The 19,818-nt window shown below is 41.3% G+C and overlaps 1 protein-coding gene across 1 annotated transcript; it reads right to left on the reverse strand.

Annotated features, from left to right (window-relative positions):
• Positions 1-894: 894 nt before the first annotated feature.
• Positions 895-19,807, reverse strand: WDR4 (WD repeat domain 4). The gene is made up of 11 exons (XM_015883344.2): positions 19,567-19,807; positions 19,116-19,178; positions 16,877-17,023; positions 14,884-15,040; positions 14,091-14,203; positions 11,638-11,698; positions 10,212-10,310; positions 5,577-5,641; positions 4,038-4,221; positions 3,576-3,645; positions 895-1,983 (listed from the first exon to the last, which is right to left on the reverse strand). Exons 1-11 carry the CDS (start codon positions 19,680-19,682, stop codon positions 1,805-1,807), a joined length of 1,254 nt encoding a protein of 417 aa, XP_015738830.1. The 5' UTR covers positions 19,683-19,807; the 3' UTR covers positions 895-1,804.
• Between the last annotated feature and the right edge of the window lie 11 nt (positions 19,808-19,818).

Here is a 19,818-nt window from a genome sequence, read left to right on the forward strand (position 1 = left end):
GAGGAGTTTGCAGAATAGAACCCAACAAAACAAACACAGTGTAGACTAAGAGTCATGACGTCCTCCTGATGTGCTGGGATTTGGTTAGTTGGTGGGTGAGCAGCGGCGAAAGAGGAAGGGGAACGTAGTCAGTGGGATGTACAGAGTTGTGGGAGGCCTGAAAAAAGAGCTGCTAGAGATGTCGTAATTCATATCCATAACATTAAGCACTTCAGATGGCAATCTCACATCCTTCCTTGAAAAATGTGCATTGGCAGTGTTAAATCAGTGCATTTAAGTGCTCCAAATACAATGAAAGTACTTCACACGTGCAGCTGTCCTCTGCAAGGCTAAAACTGCAGTATTTCTTAGTCCTAGCTCCAAGTCCATGTGGGATATCCCTGTGGATACAGCCCTGCATCCTTACTTCATATAACTGTGCGTATTGTAGGAACTAGTTTACCTTCCATTAGCAGCAAGGCAGCCCCTGACAGAACTGAGCCCTTTAATCAGAACAGGTAACATCACTGTTGATACTACTCAGCATTGTATACAAATCGACTACTTGCAAGTAAACAGGTCCCCCAGTACAAGGAATCGCTGAAAGAAATCAGACCCTGGAAGTGAATCATTGGCTCTGTGCTAACGCACACAACATTACAAATGCACATTCATATGAAAATTTATACAAAATCTTGCAGCATAAGAAAGACTTGTGGCCTCTGAGACCCAGAATAAGGACAGCACTGCAATTCTGAGCAGTACTGAAGTACTGCTTCACAGCTGATATTCTCAAAACAAGCTGTATCTCAGCAATGCCTTCAACATTAACATAACTAAATTTTGAGCGCAAGACTCATTAACATCTACATACTCAGGAGATCACATATATATAAAGAGACCGAGGAGAACAAATTATGACTCAAAGGCTGAGTATCTTTAATGAACTGTACAGATTTCAACACCTGGATTTTACAGTCTCAGCTCAAGTATATGATATTTCATACAGCCAGGATGCCATCTGGTAGATGAACACGTATTTTCTGCCCTGTGGTGAAGCAGCAATTGACCCCAGAAGGCTCTCGCTGATCACTTCTCAAAAAGATGCATCTCCCGACTAATTGCAACATGAAAGAGTTCTTGCTGAATGAAGCAGAACACGCTCGCAAGCACTGCTCACAGGCCTTTCAAATCATCTTTATGCACGCAGACTGGGAACATACTGCAGTAGAAAGATCTTCCAATAGCTTAAAGTTGACTGACACTTTTCACTTTTACTTTTCAGTGTATAAAACCTATTTCTGTACTCCTTTCTCCAAAGAGAAGCGCTGAACTGAAGCCAGACAGACGTCTTACTGTATTAAAAGGAAGATAAAGGGTAAAAAGCTGCCTTGACAGACAGCAAGAATTTAGCTATAGCTCCTTTCCCATAGCCAGTTATGCTGTGTTAGTTACATTAACTAACACAATTTAAAATATATATATGATGTCAATTTTAATCCATGCACTTCCACCTGAAGATGTAAGCCTGAACACAGTAGGCAAAAGGAAAATCCTGCTTCAAGGAAAACAACCAGTAATCAAATGTCATGCATCCGAGATCCCTAGGACTGAACTGCTGACACTATTATGCTCTTAGAAGCTTAGACATAGGGTACATAAAATATCTGCTGCAAGCGGGATATTGCCACAGTGGGCTGCCTGAAAACCTGAATCTGAGTTTAAACAAATCTTCTTCCATTAATCCTTTTCCATTTAAAAACAGTCTACAGCCCAATCAGTCCCTTTCAACAAGGCAAAAGTTACAAGCCAACAAGAAGAAGTGTCATAATGATGATTCTTCTGCTTTGATCTTTTTGGTTTGTCCATTAGCATCATGTTGCACATTCTGCCTTTTCTTTTTCTGCTTTTGTATCCTCTCCTCCTTCCTCTTTAGGTAGACGGCCATGTTATCAAATGAAGCCTTGTAGAGACCGCTGTAGTGGCTCTCTGCACCAACAAACCCTGCAAGTGGGCAAAACAGGAACACAAGACGTGTTAATTCCCTTAGCAGTCTCATCAATTATTTCCTGAACTGGAGTTTCAGACAATGGAATTTCAACTCATTTACTGTAGTCTTATCCACTTAATTAAATACATCATCAGCACTGTTTGTGGGAGTATCATCAGTTCTACATTCACAGAGCTAAGTGCAACCAACGTAAAAAAATTAATACCCAGGCAGGTACCTGGCTCTCTAGCAAAGAGAGCACACAGTTATCTTTACACACTGGACACTTGCACAACTTCAAGGCCCCCATTTTCAAATTACTGCTGTAGCAACATATTATTAGGCAGCCTGCTGGCATTTTTCCCCAGTGCTTAAACACTGCAAAGGGCATAAATTACTACATAACTGTCCTTAGCTGACTTGCTTCCTAGAGGTTCTTCGATTAAGCCCAGATATACACACATCAAACAGTCATTTCCTCCAGTACATATGCAATTCTAAGTATTCACCCCCAGTGATTTTGCTACGGTTCTGTGAATCCAGTGTAATAGTCATCATAGCATCTCCAGAACAAACATACCAACTTTGCCTTGCTAGAACTTGGCAAAGTACTTTCAAGGGTCTTGCGCTCACATAGAGACCAACTGAGAAGCCTTTGTCCCCTCTGTATGTTGTCATTCTGAATATCTGTTCTGCACTCTGCTTGGTCAGTCAGCACTAAATCTTGCTTGACCTTCCTTCTGGGATCAATTCTAACATAATTTCCAATTGTTCAACATCTGCTTCAACACTGACCTACACGTCCTAAAGCCTAAAGAATCAGCAAACAGCTGAAAAATGTTTCCAGAAAGCAAAAAGGAGGCTGTGCAGACATTTGGAAGACTGGTTTAAGTAATATAACCATCACCTTTTTCAAGAGAAGTAACTGCTTTTTCAAGCACTAATAATGGACTGGAGTAAGTGCTTATCAAGTGAGCCTTGCCTTACTAATTAAGGATAATAGATCTTGTCTCGGAGCAGTCCTCCTTTCCCAGCTGCAGATGCAACAGGCTATCACGCATCACAGTCATTTGCTACACTGGAAAATTATGCTCAGAATCTCTTCCCCTGCGTGCTCTTATTACTTCTCTATTTTTCATTTTCACTCAGCCCTCGTATTTTTAATAATCTTGACTGTAACTATCAAGTCTGCAATATCTACATGCAAACACTCCCCTTTCCAAAAGGGCACCTGACTTCCTTTGAGATTTTGAAGGTTGAGCACAACCACCTTAATGGCAGCCACTATCTACCCTCCATCTCCACCATACTTTCACATTACAGTAAGAGACAAGAAAACAAGCAGTGAAGTGACCCTATCTGTGATAGGGTGTTAAAATACACCCATATGCCGAGGTATTTGTGCAAAACAGATTCCTGCGCTACCTTCAAGAACAGTAACTTGAATACCATTCATTATCAACACTAATTTCCATACCAGATAGAAAGATGAAGCTGGAAAGGGAAAGCTGAGACATTAAGTAATTTGAAGAGAAATGATCAGAACTCTGATTTTACTCTTAAAACCTTAGCTCTAAAATTACAACTCCTAGGCCAAATTTCTCACCTTCAAATGCCGTCCAGTTGTCAAGAAGACACTTAGACATCTTCTGCAGTCCTTCACTGTCAGTTACAGACTGGGAAAAGGAAGAACACTGCATGATATTTCGTGCATCATAAACAAGGAATCTGGTGTTTGACAGCAAACTGAAACATGCAGCAGCTCACAGATGAGCACAGCGAAAGGACAGTGAGTATTTTTAAACTAAACAAGTGCAGCACCCAGAGAGCATAAGCAATGCTTTAAAGTACCGTGTGCCATGGCTGACAAACATTCTCATTGATGCTACTGCACCAGAGGTAAGCTTTACCAGAGAAGAGACTGGTAACAAGCTCTCAATGGCTTTGCATTATATAGAGGTAAGTAGAATGTGGGATATCTAAGACTTCTACTCAGTCTCAAGACTGAAGAAAAGAAGCACACTGGTTAGTTTTCATGGAACATAGTTCACCCTGGTTCAGTATCTACCTTCCACTGTCCATCACATGGCCTGTATAACTGAAGAGGGGCTTCACTGTCTTCCTGCAGAGTCCAGATTTCTCCAGTTTCCTCAAATGCAATGTCCCAACATTTATGCTTCAAAGAGATTTGCTCTCTGTAAACGAGCTGCTGGGCAACGGCATCAAGCTGAAAGATGTAGACTGTGGGAATACTTTTGAGAGGAAAAACTTAATTACCATTATTATCAAATCCACCTACTGCCACCATTTCTCAGCAAATGACAAACACCCACTCTAATTCCAAACAAAGCCAAAGCAAATCATTAGGAATTGCAAAAAATACCCTAGCACCGCAGATGCTGTTTGCTTACAAGGTCTGAGGCAGAAGCTGCAGATATCTAATATGTCAAATGCTCTTCCAACTGTTATATGAAAGAAAAAGTAGTCATGCTGTCTTTTCTTTAAAAGAAAAGGTAGTAAAGGAAATTTAGTAAGGATTACTAAGGATTTAAATGGGGAGAGTTTCAATACAGTACAACTGGTCTAAGGGACATCAAATGAAAGAGTATATAGCTGAGCACTGGCAAAAATAAAGAAGGAAAATAATTACATGCCAGGAAAATGAAGGAGGAATGAGAGGGACAGGAAACCACAAAATGGCTGAAGAACGGGTTTGTAGCATTGCACTGGCAATGAACTCATCTCCATATTTCCTGATAGCCCTCATCCCTTCATGTACTGTGCTCCCTAACTTCCCTGCACATCTCCACTCTCTCTGGGCTGGCCTACAAGGTCTACACAGCAACACGGTTTAGAAATGCTGGGCTGGGGAGCTGTAAATAAAACCTTGGCAAAGAGTGTGGCATGGCACAGACACTTCAGCTGCTGACACAAAGCCTGGCAGTAGATGTGATGGAGAGAAGCTAAGGCTTATCCCTTTGGCAAAGACCAAGTTCACCAAGGGGACAGACTGCTGACCATACAGACAGCTTTGACAATCTCTCCCTTTCCTGCTGGCACGCTTTTGTCAGCAAGAACAGCCTTCCTGGCAGAAAAGGTGCCGCAGAAAGAGAAGGAAAGACTGTTTGTCCATCTCATCAAGGTATTCCCTTGCCAGTTGGATTGAAAAGATTCCTTCAGGTCCTGAGCGCTCCTTCCTTACAAAAACATATTTATTTGAACCCCAAAGTCAACAAATCCTCTTGACGGCTTTAAACTGAAGTAACGCTCTGATTTTGAATAGAATGGCAAAATTAATTTATAAGAGCAGAACACAGCACTAGAAAATTTGAGTACTCAGTACCACAGCACCCTGAACACCTTAGCCTAGTTCCCATGAGGGAAACGCATCACAGGTTCTGCAAAACCTACCTAGGTCAGGTAGCCTTTGCACTTACCTCTGCATTATGTACAATAAAGGGCTTTCACTCTTCCCCCAAGGGAAGGGGGCATCCCTGTGACACTCAGATCAACAGTACCAAGTACTTCAGCTTGGGGAAACGTTAGCAGCTGTTCTCTCCTTTACAGGAGCTGTGGTGACTTAAGCCATTATCCTATTTATTCTTACCAGTCACACAGTATGGCAACATAATTTCCTTGACAGCAGTAGGCTATTCTTGAGACAATGTATTTCTATGAGAAAAAGAAAAAGAAACATCCTTGTAAATTAAGACCATTTTATAGGCAGAAAATTCACATTCAGCTTCATGTCTTACTCTTTAAAATTCAGCAGATGTCTTAATTTACAGCAAGCTAAGCAACGTAATTAAACCACAGTCAAATATATTTTGTACCAGTGTTTGCTGTTTTATGAAGCTTTCCACGCTTCTCCCTTTGCAGCCATATTAACACAGATAAAATACAACAGTTTTAATGAACTACTCTCAGTAAACTAACTATGAGATAAGACAATGCAGGAAAGTACACCCTTAAAAATTCTCTTCTGTAATGCTAAGCCGCTATTACATTTATTATAAAAGGAAGATAGTGATGCGTACTCAGTATTCCTGCTGGGTTGCCCCCATTTTCAGCCTGCGAAACATGTTCTGAATAACAAGGCCAGACCACCTCAGGCCATTTCCCTCATCTGAGAATCTGGGAGAAAATCAGGGCAATATCTTTGCAAGATAAACCACAGCACTGGAAATATATAACAGCTGATTTGAGCGTCCCTAAGCGGGAACTAAGAACTGGAGATGAGCACAAAATCCGCCAGAAGATGCCCTAGGGTGCTCTTTCAAAAGTATCTATCATATAGCTTAAAAGATGAGACTGCAAAAGCAAGATGGCTGGGTCTCAAGGATATTTTTAAGTTGCGAAAACATTTCTGATTAATAAAGCCTTCTTACTAGAGTAGCAGTCAGTTGCTCCCTTTAGGGCAGGGAAAATGCATCTTCTTGTCATTTTTCTGGCAGAATTCAAATGTGTCCTCAAATTCCCCTTCTTTTTACTCCCACTCATCCCCCACCTCTTTCCCTAACACAACACCACTCACAGAACAGAGCCTCTAGTCCACCGGCTTCATCTGAATGCTGCCCTTTGAGTTACTTAGCAATTGATGTACAGGCATTGTCAAGGAACCTGCTCCAGAGTTCTGCAATCAACTGAGGGAAGCAAAACAAGCTCTACAGCCTCCTCTGGTCAGCAAGTTTAATACAAGAAGCTAATTCTTTTCAGAACAGCACATGACAACTGCTAAAAGATGAACTAACCGCAGGAAGGAAAGTTAATTAATAGTATAACCATATCCAAAAATCAGGGTTATATGGTGCATCTCCAGCAGGAGAGACAAAATATCTGTGTGATGCAATCTCTTAGGGGAGGTGAGAGAGAGAAAGAACAGCATGTGCCACTGACAGCACATAATTCTTACTTTTCTCACTGGTTTGGTTGGGCAGAAGAGGAACACTTTCTACAATCCTCTACCAAAAGGATGGTATGTTTCAGAGCCCTTGTAAACAGGAGGCACTCATCTCTTCTCCACTGCAGAAATACTAAGTTGTTATTCTGTATTTAACAGGGGGACCCCAGAGCCCTGTATAACACCAATATAACATAAGCTTGCTGTTTCAAACACTTAGTAGGATGAAGATGATGAGCGGGTAGCTACAGTGAGCATTTCAGATGTAGTTACTGCACTAAGGAATCACTTACACCATAACTTTAGAAGTACAACTGACAACTCCTTTATAAACCACCAGCGGGTTTTCTAGACATTCAAGGAAATAAGCCAAGATGATATTTATTTCTAATAACAAAGCTTCCCTCTGTCTCATACCAGCTTTCACAGTAAGTGCAGTGACGGAAGCACCCACCTACACAGTCCACGCTTTGTCAGAGAGACAAAGGGCTCTGTGAACGTTATACATGCAGAAGCTCTCTCCCACTCCTCACCCGGGAGACAGGAGGAGACTCTGATTTAAACCAAATGCTACTCACAGCTGGACAAAGACATGAAAACGCATCTTCTTCGCAAGCTCCTTTCTTTCCATGTTTCTTTAATGGGGAAGTTAACAATCAGTGTATTGAATGCAAAGCCCAGAATAGTATCTTGTTCAAGGACAAGCCTATGAAATCAGTTAACTTAGAGAATAGCTGCATGAACAGCCTGTGATAAACAGATGTTCACTTGATACTCTCTTCACTTACTCAGCACTTGTGTGCCAGTGTTATCAGCCTGCCAACACCTTAAAATTAACTTCTGATGTTGTCTGTGAGAAGGGGTAGCCCTATGAAAACTTAATGTACTGGAGCACGGGGGTGGAGTTGTGCAATTCACGTTCTGGACTTTAAACAAGCTTCTGTTGTCAAGAGGATCAGATGAGGTGAAAGCTCTAAATCAGGAGGATATTTATATAGCACTATGGAATTAGAGAATTACTTCCATTCTAGTGGGAAAAAATGAACGAGGAATTTGCAATCTATCAGCTGAAACCAGCACTACGCTGCTCAGAAACACTCCTACATACCCGAAACAGAGAAATTCATCATCTGCCAAGGAAAATAAGCCCACATCTCTGCACTCGTGTGACCCACCACTACGTGCAATGCCATTATCACTATACTTCAAATTATATTTTGAGCTTCAATTAATTCATAGCTGGGTATCAGTGGCAAAAATGAAATGCAACGTGAAGGAAAGGGAAAAACAATTACAACCCCACCTAATCTTTGGTTGTCAGAGGCATTAGCAGACTGAGTACCACCTATAAAGCACAGACTCGAGAGCCTGTTACCTTAAATTCCAGCTATAAATGTCACACTTGGTTTGAAGATGATCTTTGCCCTTTGATACAGCTGGATGCACATCATGACTAAATAGCAATGCTGGACATCAATTTATCTGGCATTTCCAGCCCTACAATGCCATGAAAACACTCCTTTGGTCCAGCTGGCCATCAAGACAGAAACAACCACTTAAGAAAAAATAATGCATTAATTAATGGTCACCACACAGGCTTAAAACAGTAGACTTGGTCTGCCAGAAGTATGTATTGAGATCCGTGTAGCAATACAGCATGCAGGTGGCAACCCATGGCACTGAGGTGTAAAAGTCACTTATCTGCCTGTAATCACCAGGATACTGCCTCTTCCAAGTACACACAAACTGTGGAATCCAACTGAGCTTTCAATTTAGTTGCTGGAGACAGATTTTAATATGCCTGTAAGAACTGGTGGTGAGCAGCATTTCACTGATTTAGGGAACAGGTCAGCCCTGCACTCCAGATACTCCAGCTTTCTACTAAGAAACTCCATTACCATATAGACAGTCATCCTACAGAAGTGACTGTATCAGGTGTTTTAGGAGTCAAGGCAAGAGTCACTGATCTATGTTCAAAAGCTTTATAAGAGAACATGAGCTTATTTTTCCCTTTTAAATCTATTTCTGCTTGAAGCAACAAGGCTTTTCCTCTAGCATTTGATAGTTTATATTATATAATATATATCCAAATTTTATATATATTTTATCCAAATACATATATATTTGGATAAACTTGTTCATAAGCAATGGTGTTAAGATTCAGTATAAGATCATAAGTGGCACTAAAAAACATGGTTTAGTGATGGGACTCAGGAGGTCAGGTTGATGGCTGGAAAATACCTTCAAGATTGCAAAGTCCAACCCAAGTGGTTCTATGAATCTGAGTACTGTTAATTGATATGCCAGTTAAATGATAAGCGAGTCTAAGTCACACAGAACTAATAATATGACTCCATTCACAGCAAGTTGCTTACTAATTTTCAATGACCCAATAAATCTAGTAGGCAAAGTACTGTACAATAAAGCCAACAATACAATATAATAATATAAATACAACTCATACATTTTTGTTTTGGACACTGCCCAGTTTCAGAACAATCAAAACAAAAGGAATCCTAGCAGTTTGATTCCACAGGGCAATACCATTTCAGGTAACTGGATGTAAATATTACAGGGCTGCTTTTCACTCAAGAGAAAATTTGAAGTGCTGTTCAAGTTGCAAGTTAAGTATGTTACAAATGGGTTAGTTTTTCAGACTTTTCCATGTTACAGTTCTAGCTAAGAGACTAAGACATCAATGTTTTCTGAAAAAAATTGTAAGTGAAGGCTTATTTGGGTTTGCAGAACAAGTACTCTGCAAGAATTAAGAACAGCTACTTCTAGTCGTTGCTTAGCATTTTTAGAAATTCATGTAATTCATGTAAGACAAAAATGAATTTCAGGGACTTTCTTCCTTCCCCTAAATTCCAGGCTATTTAACAGTTTCTGGGTCTTATGCAACTTCCAAAATCACTGACAGAATCGCTGACTTCAGTACCTGAAGGCTAACCAAGAGGGGAGTAAACTCTTTGAAAGGGCCAATAATAGCAGGACAAAGAGAAATGGTTTTAAGCTGAAAGAGGGAAGATTTAGGTTGGATGTTAGGGGGAAGTTCCATCCTATGAGAGTGGTGAGATCCTGGCACAGGCTGCCCAGGGAGGTTGTGGATGCCCCATCCTTGGAGGTGATCAAGGCCAGGTTGGACGGGGCCCTGGGCAACCTGATCTAGTAAATGTGGAAGTTTGGTGGCCCTGCCAGGCAGGGGGTTGGAGTTTCATGATCCTTGAGGTCCCTTCCAACCCGGGTCATTCTGTGATTCTGTGACAGAAGGGATGTACTAACAAAATGTGACAAACACTTCTGGGAGTCACAGGGACAGCAACAGCATTGGCACAGCCATACCTGGTCCGTTTTGGTTGGCTCAGGCCCACAGACGCTGCTTAGCTGACAGCAGTATACCTCTTCCCCAGTTTCATACTTCCAAAGTCTTAGAGTGCAATCCTGGATAGATTGAAGAGAATACAAGTTGATGTCTAACAGTTCCTCAGGCAAAGAGTGGCCACTTGTGGCCTACAGCTAAATTCTATTTCCCTGAAGAGATTCCCACAGAAGTTCCTAAGTAGTCATTTAGCTGAGACCTCAAATTGCAGATAAAGCATTTTAATTAACATAATTCACCTCCCCTCCCCCCTTTCCCTCCTCCATAATTCTAAATTATTTAGTCATGATAACTTTAATTCTCCCTTTGAAGTGGAAATTGGGTAGCTCTAAGACTGAATTTCAAGTCTGTTTGTCTGAAATAGCACAGCAATACATGTGATCAGCATTTTAATAACAATTCTTTCAAATTGCCCTTCTCCACACCTACTCTTGTCATCACCCAACTTCTCATCTGATTCAGTTGCCTCCCAGAGAAAAACTGAACACCACTCTTCAGTGACAGTTCTTCCAGAGAACTTGCAAAGAATGAAATACAGTCACACAACACTGACAGTGGAGTTACTTAAACAGAAAGAGTGGCAAGAGACAGGAGTCTTAGGGAAACAAGAGCAAGAGTTGAAACCTAATGCTAAGAATTGCTACAATCTTCAACGCTATTATTTTCCTATTCAGCTTTGGTAGTCTCAGATATGAATAATGCTGTTTCCCTTAATGCAGATTAGCTTCATCTACACACTCTCTGCAGGTCTGGTGTGACAAGAGAATCCCATCAATTTAAGATAAAAAATGGCAGGGAGTTAAAATTCTTCTTCAGTTGCCATCCAAGCACTGTGTCATACTGTGCCACGGTATCTACTCAACATACATTAGATGTACTTATGAGGACATATAGAAGAGGACAACTCAGAGCATGTCTCACATGGGGAAGTGGGAGGGTGAAGAGGGAACAGTTTTCTCATCTCAGAAGCTGTAAGAAAATCTGGGATTCTAAGGCCATTAATTCTCAAGACACTCATTACCACGGCAGGCAGACATAATACTCATTTGCTTCAAAGTTATTTAAATAGTGCAACAATTAAAATTTGTCAGTGCTCCAAAGCAAGAGTTAATGATGAAGAAATACTGAGGGCTTTGCAATTTCTCCATCCCAAAGATCTTAATAGGAAACTAGCTTTGCTATAAACACTGTAAATGACTGTCATGGTCCAGCAATAGAATGGCTTAACACTGAACAGAAAGCTGAGAAGGGAGGAAAAGGGAGAAAGGACAAGCAAGAAAGATTATTCCAAGTGGCCTAGGAGACGTGGAGGAAAACACAGGCAGACTATGATTTTAAAGTCTAAATTTTCAAGAAAAAAGACTTCTTGAAGGAAACTGCAATACATACCCCAGAAGCTGACAACAGAAGATCAGGATAGTTGGGTACTACAAATATTCTGCTTACAAACCTAAAGGGAAAGAAGTCAAATACTGAACTCTCTCTTCCATAATACTCTGGTCTTTTAACACACACTAAGAGAAAACACCAATTTCAAAGAGAACCTATGAAAAAAAAGAACAGATTCTCCGAATAAAGCCAGTTGAGAAAAAAGGAATGCCTACAGTACTTAGTACATTATATGCATTATATAAACTTCATATTTAACAGCAGTATTTTTCCACCTGCTCTCATCACATTCCTCAAACTTCTTCCGAGCTGAGAGCACTACTACCAAGACCAAAAATAATGCCAGTGTAAACAGATTTACTCAGGTAGCTCATTCCCTTTTCTCAATCCATGCTGCCCACTAAAACCACTTATCAACAGATGCTTTTAATACACTTCAACAGCGATGACTCAGCTTTCATCTACAACATCTCTCCCATCATAGTTGGAGATCATTCAAAACCAGTCTTTACAATGCTTTGAAACAAGCCTGTGACAATTTACCACCAGTGTCTACACTCAGCCAAAAACCTTGTTTTCCAGAAGTATTTAATATTGCTACGTCTACCTTGACTTGTCTCTGGTGGGCAACAAGAACCTGAACTTCAGCAACATAAAATGCAATGCATTGAGTGGGACTGTCGTGCTTTTGAAAATGGGCACAAATTTAAAGCTATTAAAACAAGAAGGAAAAGAAAAAGGAAAAGGAAGGAAGAGACCTCGTTACTGTAATGACAAACTTCCATGACAAAGTAGTGACAGCAGGTACATGAAGGTGTAATAGAACTTGAATCACCATGCTGCCCTCCAAAAGAAAAACCAGGACCGTGAAACAAGACCCATGAATTGTAGCTGCTTTCTGCAGTCCTTTGCTTATTCATTCCTTAGAAATACAATTTTTGCATATATTTCAAGCAATTTACATTAAGTGCCTTTCCTCCATACAGCCATTAGTGAAGTCTCTGCGCAGGCACAATAGCTCCAGTTTAAAAGTGCCTTCCGGAGCATCAGGTTCTATTCATTAGGAAGTACAACTGTGTACATAGCAGGTGGAAAGCGCAGATAAATTGCTGTGTAAATATGCTATAGAAATTACCTGATATCAAAGACTACTCTTTGACATGTGTAGTTTGGAGGTTTCATAATATTCAGGATTATCAAATTGTGTTATAAAAATCAGACAGGCACTCCAAATTAAATGCTCTGTTAATATACTCAGCTGAGTAAGTTCAGATAGGTTGGTCCCATACCTCAAGTTCCACAGTCACACTGTCTTTCTCTGACTCTTGCTCCCAATACAGCAAGCTGACTGCACCATGTTGTGTCACCTTATGAAACAATGTGCCCGGAAGGCTGCAGTTATCCTCAATTAAGTCCACAGCCACAGAGAATTAAGCATGTTCTGTGACCTGTGTGGGATGACATCTCCTTTGTTACCCTATCACTATGGACTTCAAAATGTATCAGTGGCTAAGGAAAATAAAATCTTAAAATCACAGAATCACCAAGGTTGGAAAAGACCTCCAAGATCATGCAGTCCAACCATTCACCTATCACCAATATTTCCCCAATAAACCATGTTGCTTAGTACTATATCTAAATGTTTCTTGAACGCCTTCAGGGCCAGTGACTCAACCACCTCCCTGAGCAAGTACATATCCCTCAACAACAGAAAAAAAAACCCTCTCTGAAAGCCCACGAAACTATGCAAAGATGGAAGGCAAACTGAAAACAGCACAGACATTTTACAAAGCAAAACAAAGATGCTGGAATCTTTTAAAGTCTATTTTAGTCTTCTTAATGAGAGAAGAACTACTAAGAAGAGCAGGTACAGTCCCTCCTGCAGGCTAGTATTGCTGTACCAGCTAGAAAACATCCCTTATGTCTCCTAGTAGGTTCCATTTTAGATCATGACAGCATCCTCCTATGAGGATATCCCCAAGGACACATCCACATATCCTTCTATTTGTCTAAATGTTCTTACTCACGGCAAAAGAACATTTTCAAGAAAAACACCAAGTCCCTTTTCTCAGCTACCAGAAAGACCAGACAACTACATTAACAAGCGTGATTCCAGGATTCTATTTTACAGGACTGCTTTATAGTCTCTAGTTCACTGTAGTCTAATGAAATAATGCTCTATCCTTCCCATCAATACAGCTGCATTTTAAACACAAAAAAAAAACCACCACAACTTGTATTACCACAGACCTGTCAAGTCCGATCTCCTAAGATGCCATTAGATTAATATCTGTTCAAACAAGACACTCCCTTCCTAAGACTAAGACTGTTTAAAGCTAACAATCTCCAAACTTTGCAGTCTTTGTAGCCTAGACCTGGCTGACAGTATAATTTGGGCAGACAAACACTTCATCCATTGAGGCACACTGAAGATCTGTGCACAATGAACTTACTCTTCATGTCCCAGGCAGTAAGATACAATGTTGTAAGGAGCCTTAGTCAAACTAACTCTGATCTTCTCATCTCTATCTGCAGTCAGGATATACCGGTCATCCGGACTCAGTGCCTGTAGGTAAAGTGTCAGTTTTAGTATCCAGTAGTCCAATGTTTTTTTTAAACACGCTTTTCCCAACCAGTGAAAGACAGAAGCAGTAGACTACCTCATTTTCTTGATGCTGAATTGCAAGTGCAAGCATTAAGCCACACATTTTCAACTACAATTGATGCATAAATCTTTGTGACAGCAACTTGCATGCTTGCTAAGACAAGCAGCACAGACTAAGTCCAGTAAAATCCACTGAATTGAAAGCCCTACAGCACAAGTCCCACTGCATCTTCAAAAGCAAGAAACTTATCACACTGAAGAGCTAAACTGACACGACAGACTGGGTGAATTCCCTTACGTTCTTCATCTCCAAGTCTTCCGTGACTGTAACACAAAGAATTTTTGAACAGTCATATATCCAGATAGATAAACCCACACACCTGCTTCCTTTCCAAAATCACCATTGACTGTGTATGTTATCTATACCTATGGAAGGCTGATGCTTTTTGGCAAAAAAAACCCAAACTATCTAAAGCTGGGAGAACAACAACAATGAAAGACCTGAATATAAGTTTTAGTGCTTGAGCAGGCAGGCAATAGGACCTGATGAACTTTGTAGTTCCCTTCCAATTAAACTGTTCTACTATATTCTGAGAAAGAATGTGAGTTTGCACACCAGGCACGCAGAGGCATATACTTACCGCATCCAGCAGCATGGACAAGTGACCCAGTTCAAACTTGCCTTCTCCTTCTGGTTCTGTTATTGAGTATGAATAGACATCGCCAGATTTGTCTGCCACCAGAATCTTATCCTCTGCAGCTGTAATAACGAGTGAAGTGCATCTCCTGTTCACAGACCTGAAAGAAAAACAGTTACACTTCAAAGGAAGTCTACTGGATTTTCTTGCATTCTCTGTAAGACAAATCCAACCTAGGCATGTGGAAAAGAGAAAGAAAGGTAGAAGGTCTTAGCTCCTACTCTGCAACAGCACATTAAAAACTGTGTTGAAGTCATTTATCCAGTAGTTATTCTGTATTGCACAACAAAGTCCTCCGTGAGCCTTACAGAAACTTCTTCCTTGCATACTGAGTCAGAGGGATATAGTCCCAAGGCATTTTGTCCAGGCAAAACCCTGAAATAGAACTTTGATTCTCCCAAACCACCTGCCAGGTTTTTATAGCTCCAGCTGCCAGTATAATGTTTTTCTCACAACTTTTCAGGTAAATTTAAGGGCCACATATACCAGAAAAACAAGCATGAAAATAAGTTTAATCACTTAAGAATGTTTCTGCAAATTAACAGCCATTACTACTATTATCATTCTTCCATTTTCAAAACACCTCTTTTCCTAGCCTATGTCCTGAATAAGCACATACCATAAGACTGCAGACAACGGGGATCGTAAGAAGTGGACGTTTCTATCCACATACATGAAGCCCAGCGACCTCTAGAGGCAAAAGAGCAACATACTACACTTCCAAAAGACCAATGAAAGTTCTAGTATTCATATTGACTGTATAAAGGAATAGCATATCCTATAGGACATGAACACATACTAACACACTGCAGTACATTTTCAAAATAGGATACCTTGCCATCAAGGAAATCTTATTTCAAGTTTGGCTGTACTGCCTTTGATCTTAGATTTAGAAGCTTCTTGTCTGATACAAGCTTATTTATTACAAAAGCTAGCACTGTTAGAAACCCTTAATACAGCTTGCCACAAAAACTGCCACAAGTCACATAACTCAGCTTTGGCAATCTATTTTTCCACACAAAGATCCTTTTGACTCTATTTCCAGTTTCCTAACAGGAGGTGGGAACATCACAAAATTTCCATCTGTGTTCTAAGCTGACCTTCTGGTTGAAAACTAAAATGCCCAACAATTATCTTACTGGCAGAACAGGACAGGACAGCAAGGAAATGAGAATACAGGGCGACCAGAATTTGTCGTTTCTGATTTTATCAGCAATTACTCACTACACCACTAATTGACCCGCCAAAGGCCCACCATGTATATCCCACACACTCAGACAAGCTGAGACAGAGCTTGTTTTGGTTTTGGTCAAGATCACCAGAAGCAGAATCCTAACACAATAAGTTACCTCCTCAGGAAGTCCTTCACAGACCCCTTTTGTACAGAGGATAGTCATAAGCAGCAATGAAAAACTTGTAAGTGGAGGACCTCTGGTGGACAGCTACAGTTAGTTTTCAGAAGAGAACTGTACAACAGACAGAAAACACAGCAGTATTGCTAGATACACTTTTAAGACAGAGCTCACAAACTCCCTAGAAAATCTTCTCCAATGAACAGAACCAGACAGCATGTTCACTAAACTACTCTCTGTCGCTCTTAAAGGCCCAACCTTAGCACTCTCCAGGAGAAGGTAAAGTTCCAGTTCTTCAAGATGCAAATATTGTCTTTTGGAATAAACAAAATGATGACCCTTTTCCCAGCCAACAACATAAACGTCTGCATTTCCACTCTTGGTGTGGGATGCACCACACACCACCTCTCGATATGTATCTTTTAGTTCCCAAAAACATTAAATTTAAGTACTGGAGGGGAGGGGGGAAAGGAGGAAGCTTAGCGACAAGAAATGGCTGCACCACAAGTCCTATTATATTATAACTCTGTATTAATCATCCATAGCTCCATTACAAAGAGAAAAGTAAAATCCTGCTTCCTTACCTGATGCTAATGCACTCCCACGAGGGCTTAGTCCGAAACAGAATCAGGTGTTTGTTGTCATCTGACAAGACCAAATAATCTCCTGATGGGGAGAAGGCAAAAGCGAGGATGTTATCGCTCCCTTTGTCTGCTGGTTGTCCATCCTGTCTAATGGAGAAAAGGGAAAAGTAAAAAAAGAGTTCACAACCTGAAACACAGCAAGTGAAATTCTTCAGACAATGTCGTTCTCACACCACCAGCAAGGAGGAATACAAAGTACAATGCTAGAAGTCATGTTTGAGCTTGAAATGTTAAGCTAATTTGCATGTAAGGGACTCTCCTTGCCCACAAAATCTTTTCAAAGATGTTTTCAGGTGTGTTTCAGATACACAATGGCCTAATTTAGAACTTCACAATGTTAATTAAAACCAAACCAAACCAAACAACTTTCATATGCCACAGCTAATATTCTACACAAAGACCCACAGAGGCACGTCGCACAAATAACAGAATAATTCAGTTCGTTAGTGTACTACAATTCTATTCAAATTAGAGCAAGCTGCTCAGGTTATGTGTAGTGAAATCTCAAATATCTCTAAGAATGAGACTCTGCAACCTCTCTGTGCCCTGTTTCTACAGCGAAAAAGCTTTCCTCTTGTGCCTTGTCCTGACCTTCTGCATAGACAAAACAAGCTCATCTTCCTCACATTCTCCACTAAGATAATAATAAATAAGATAAACTCTTCTTCTCGACTCAAGAGGTTAGAATTTAAACATCCAGGAATACATTTACAGCTTTGCAGACGTCTCAACTTCATGATCAAGGACAGCGCACAGAGTGTGCACTGACTAAACCCTGCATCAGTATCTGCATATGAGAAATTATTCTTTATTAAAACTAACCAGCACAAACAAGACACAGAACTTTGGTGAACTCAAATTAAGACAGGAATCCTGTTTTCCGTACTGCTTACTTCTAGATGGTGCACGGTACAGGGACCTCCACAAAAGTTCATAAGAAGAGCACTCAAGCAAAGCGTATGGTTACAGACAAGTAACAAGTAATTCTTTACTGTTAGGGAGATACAGCACTGGAACAAGCTGCCCAGAGAGGCTGTGGAGTCTCCTCTGGAGATATTCAAGACCCACCTGGATGTTTTTCTGTGTGACCTACTGTAGGGAACCTGCTTTCAGTAGGGGGAAGTTGGACTGGATGATCTCTAGTAGTCCCTTCCAACCCCTGCAGTTCTGTGATTCTGTGAAGACTGTATCTGTTTGGTTGGTTTTTGTTTTGTCTTGCTTTCATTTCTTAGTTCCTCTAATAAAAGATGTAGTGTTTTTTCTGAGATGAAACTAAAAAATACATATACATTGACATATATCACAGAATCGCAGGGGTTGGAAGGGACCTCAAAAGATCATTGAGTCCAACCCCCAGCCAAAGCAGGTACCCTACAACAGGTTACACAGGTAGGCGTCCAGCAAGGGTTTTCAATATCTGCGTAGAAAGAGGCTACATGACTTCCATGGGCAGCCTGTTCCAGTGCTCCATCTTCTTTACCATACAGACATCCCTGCGCGTGTTAGTTCTGAACTTTCCATGCTGAAGTTTTAGGCCATTATTCCTTGTCCTATTGCTACACACCACTGAGAAGAGCCTGGTCTCACCCATTTGCCTTCCAGAGCCCTTTAGATATTTATAAACATTTACCAGATCCCCTCTCAGTTTTCTTCTCCCCAGGATGAACAGATGCAGGTTACACAGCCTTTCCTCAAGCAGAACATGCTCTGAGCCTTTCATCATTTTTGTGGCCCTCCACTGGACTCCTCCTTGGGGATCCCTGTCTTTTTTGAGCTGGGGAGCCCAGAACTTGATACGGTATGCTAAATGAGGCCTCACAAGAGAAGAATAGAAGGGGAGGAGCACCTCCCTTGACCTGATGACCATGCTCTTTTAGTGTGCCCCTTGATATTACTGGCCTTCTTGGCCACAAAAGCACACTGCTGGCTTATGGCCAACCCGTTGAATCCCAGAATATCTATGTCCTTCTCTGTAGAGCTCCTCTCCAGATGATCATCATCTAACCTGTACTGATACATGCAGGTGCAAATCTACACATCCATCAGGGCTAGCAATGAGCATCTGCCCATCACCCGTTCAAGGAGCAGTCTCATGGGTTTATTACTTTAATAGCCACACAACCTCAGGGTCAGATACGCCATCAAGGAAAACACCATATATCTACACTTATTTTCTCACCCTTTATTTCCTGAGGCCTTCTTTTCCACATTGGCACAGTCATACACAAAGAGAGCATCATCCCTGCAAATAAGGAAAAACAACAGAATAAAACCACTAGAACTGGAACAAACATGGCCTTAACTATAGAACATGTCAACTCTTTCAGAACATAAAGAAGCCAAATTGTGGGCAGGGCTGCCACCCACCAGCTCAGGCTGCCCAGGGCCCCATCCAACCTGGCCTTGAGCACCTGCAGGGATGGGGCACCACAGCTTCTACGGGCAGCTGTGCCAGCGCCTCACTGCCCTCAGAGGGAAGAACAGGGAATAAATCCTTCCTTATAACTAAGCTAAATCTCCCCCTCTCTCTGCTTAAAGCCGCTCCCCCTCGTCCTGTCACTACACTCGTTAAGTCCCTTCCCAAGGAACCAAACCGGAGGGCAGCCCCAACCCACCCGGCACACACTGACCTGTGCTCCCCTCTCCGCACCGCCATCAGCCGGCTCCCACCTCCGACAGCCATCAACGTTCCCTTGAGAGCTAAAGCCGGGCCGGGCCCGGGGCCGCGTCCCCATCCGCCCTCCATTCCACGTGCGAGAGAGGGCGCAGAGTGTGGACGTCACCACAGGTGACGAGACGATGATGACGTACTGAAAAAGAGCAACGCGATCAATATAAATAAGGAAATAAATAAATAAATTGAAAGGATCGCTGGAAGAGAG

The sequence above is a fragment of the Coturnix japonica genome, chromosome 1, assembly GCF_001577835.2.
Source record: "Coturnix japonica isolate 7356 chromosome 1, Coturnix japonica 2.1, whole genome shotgun sequence".
Classification (NCBI taxonomy): domain Eukaryota; kingdom Metazoa; phylum Chordata; class Aves; order Galliformes; family Phasianidae; genus Coturnix; species Coturnix japonica.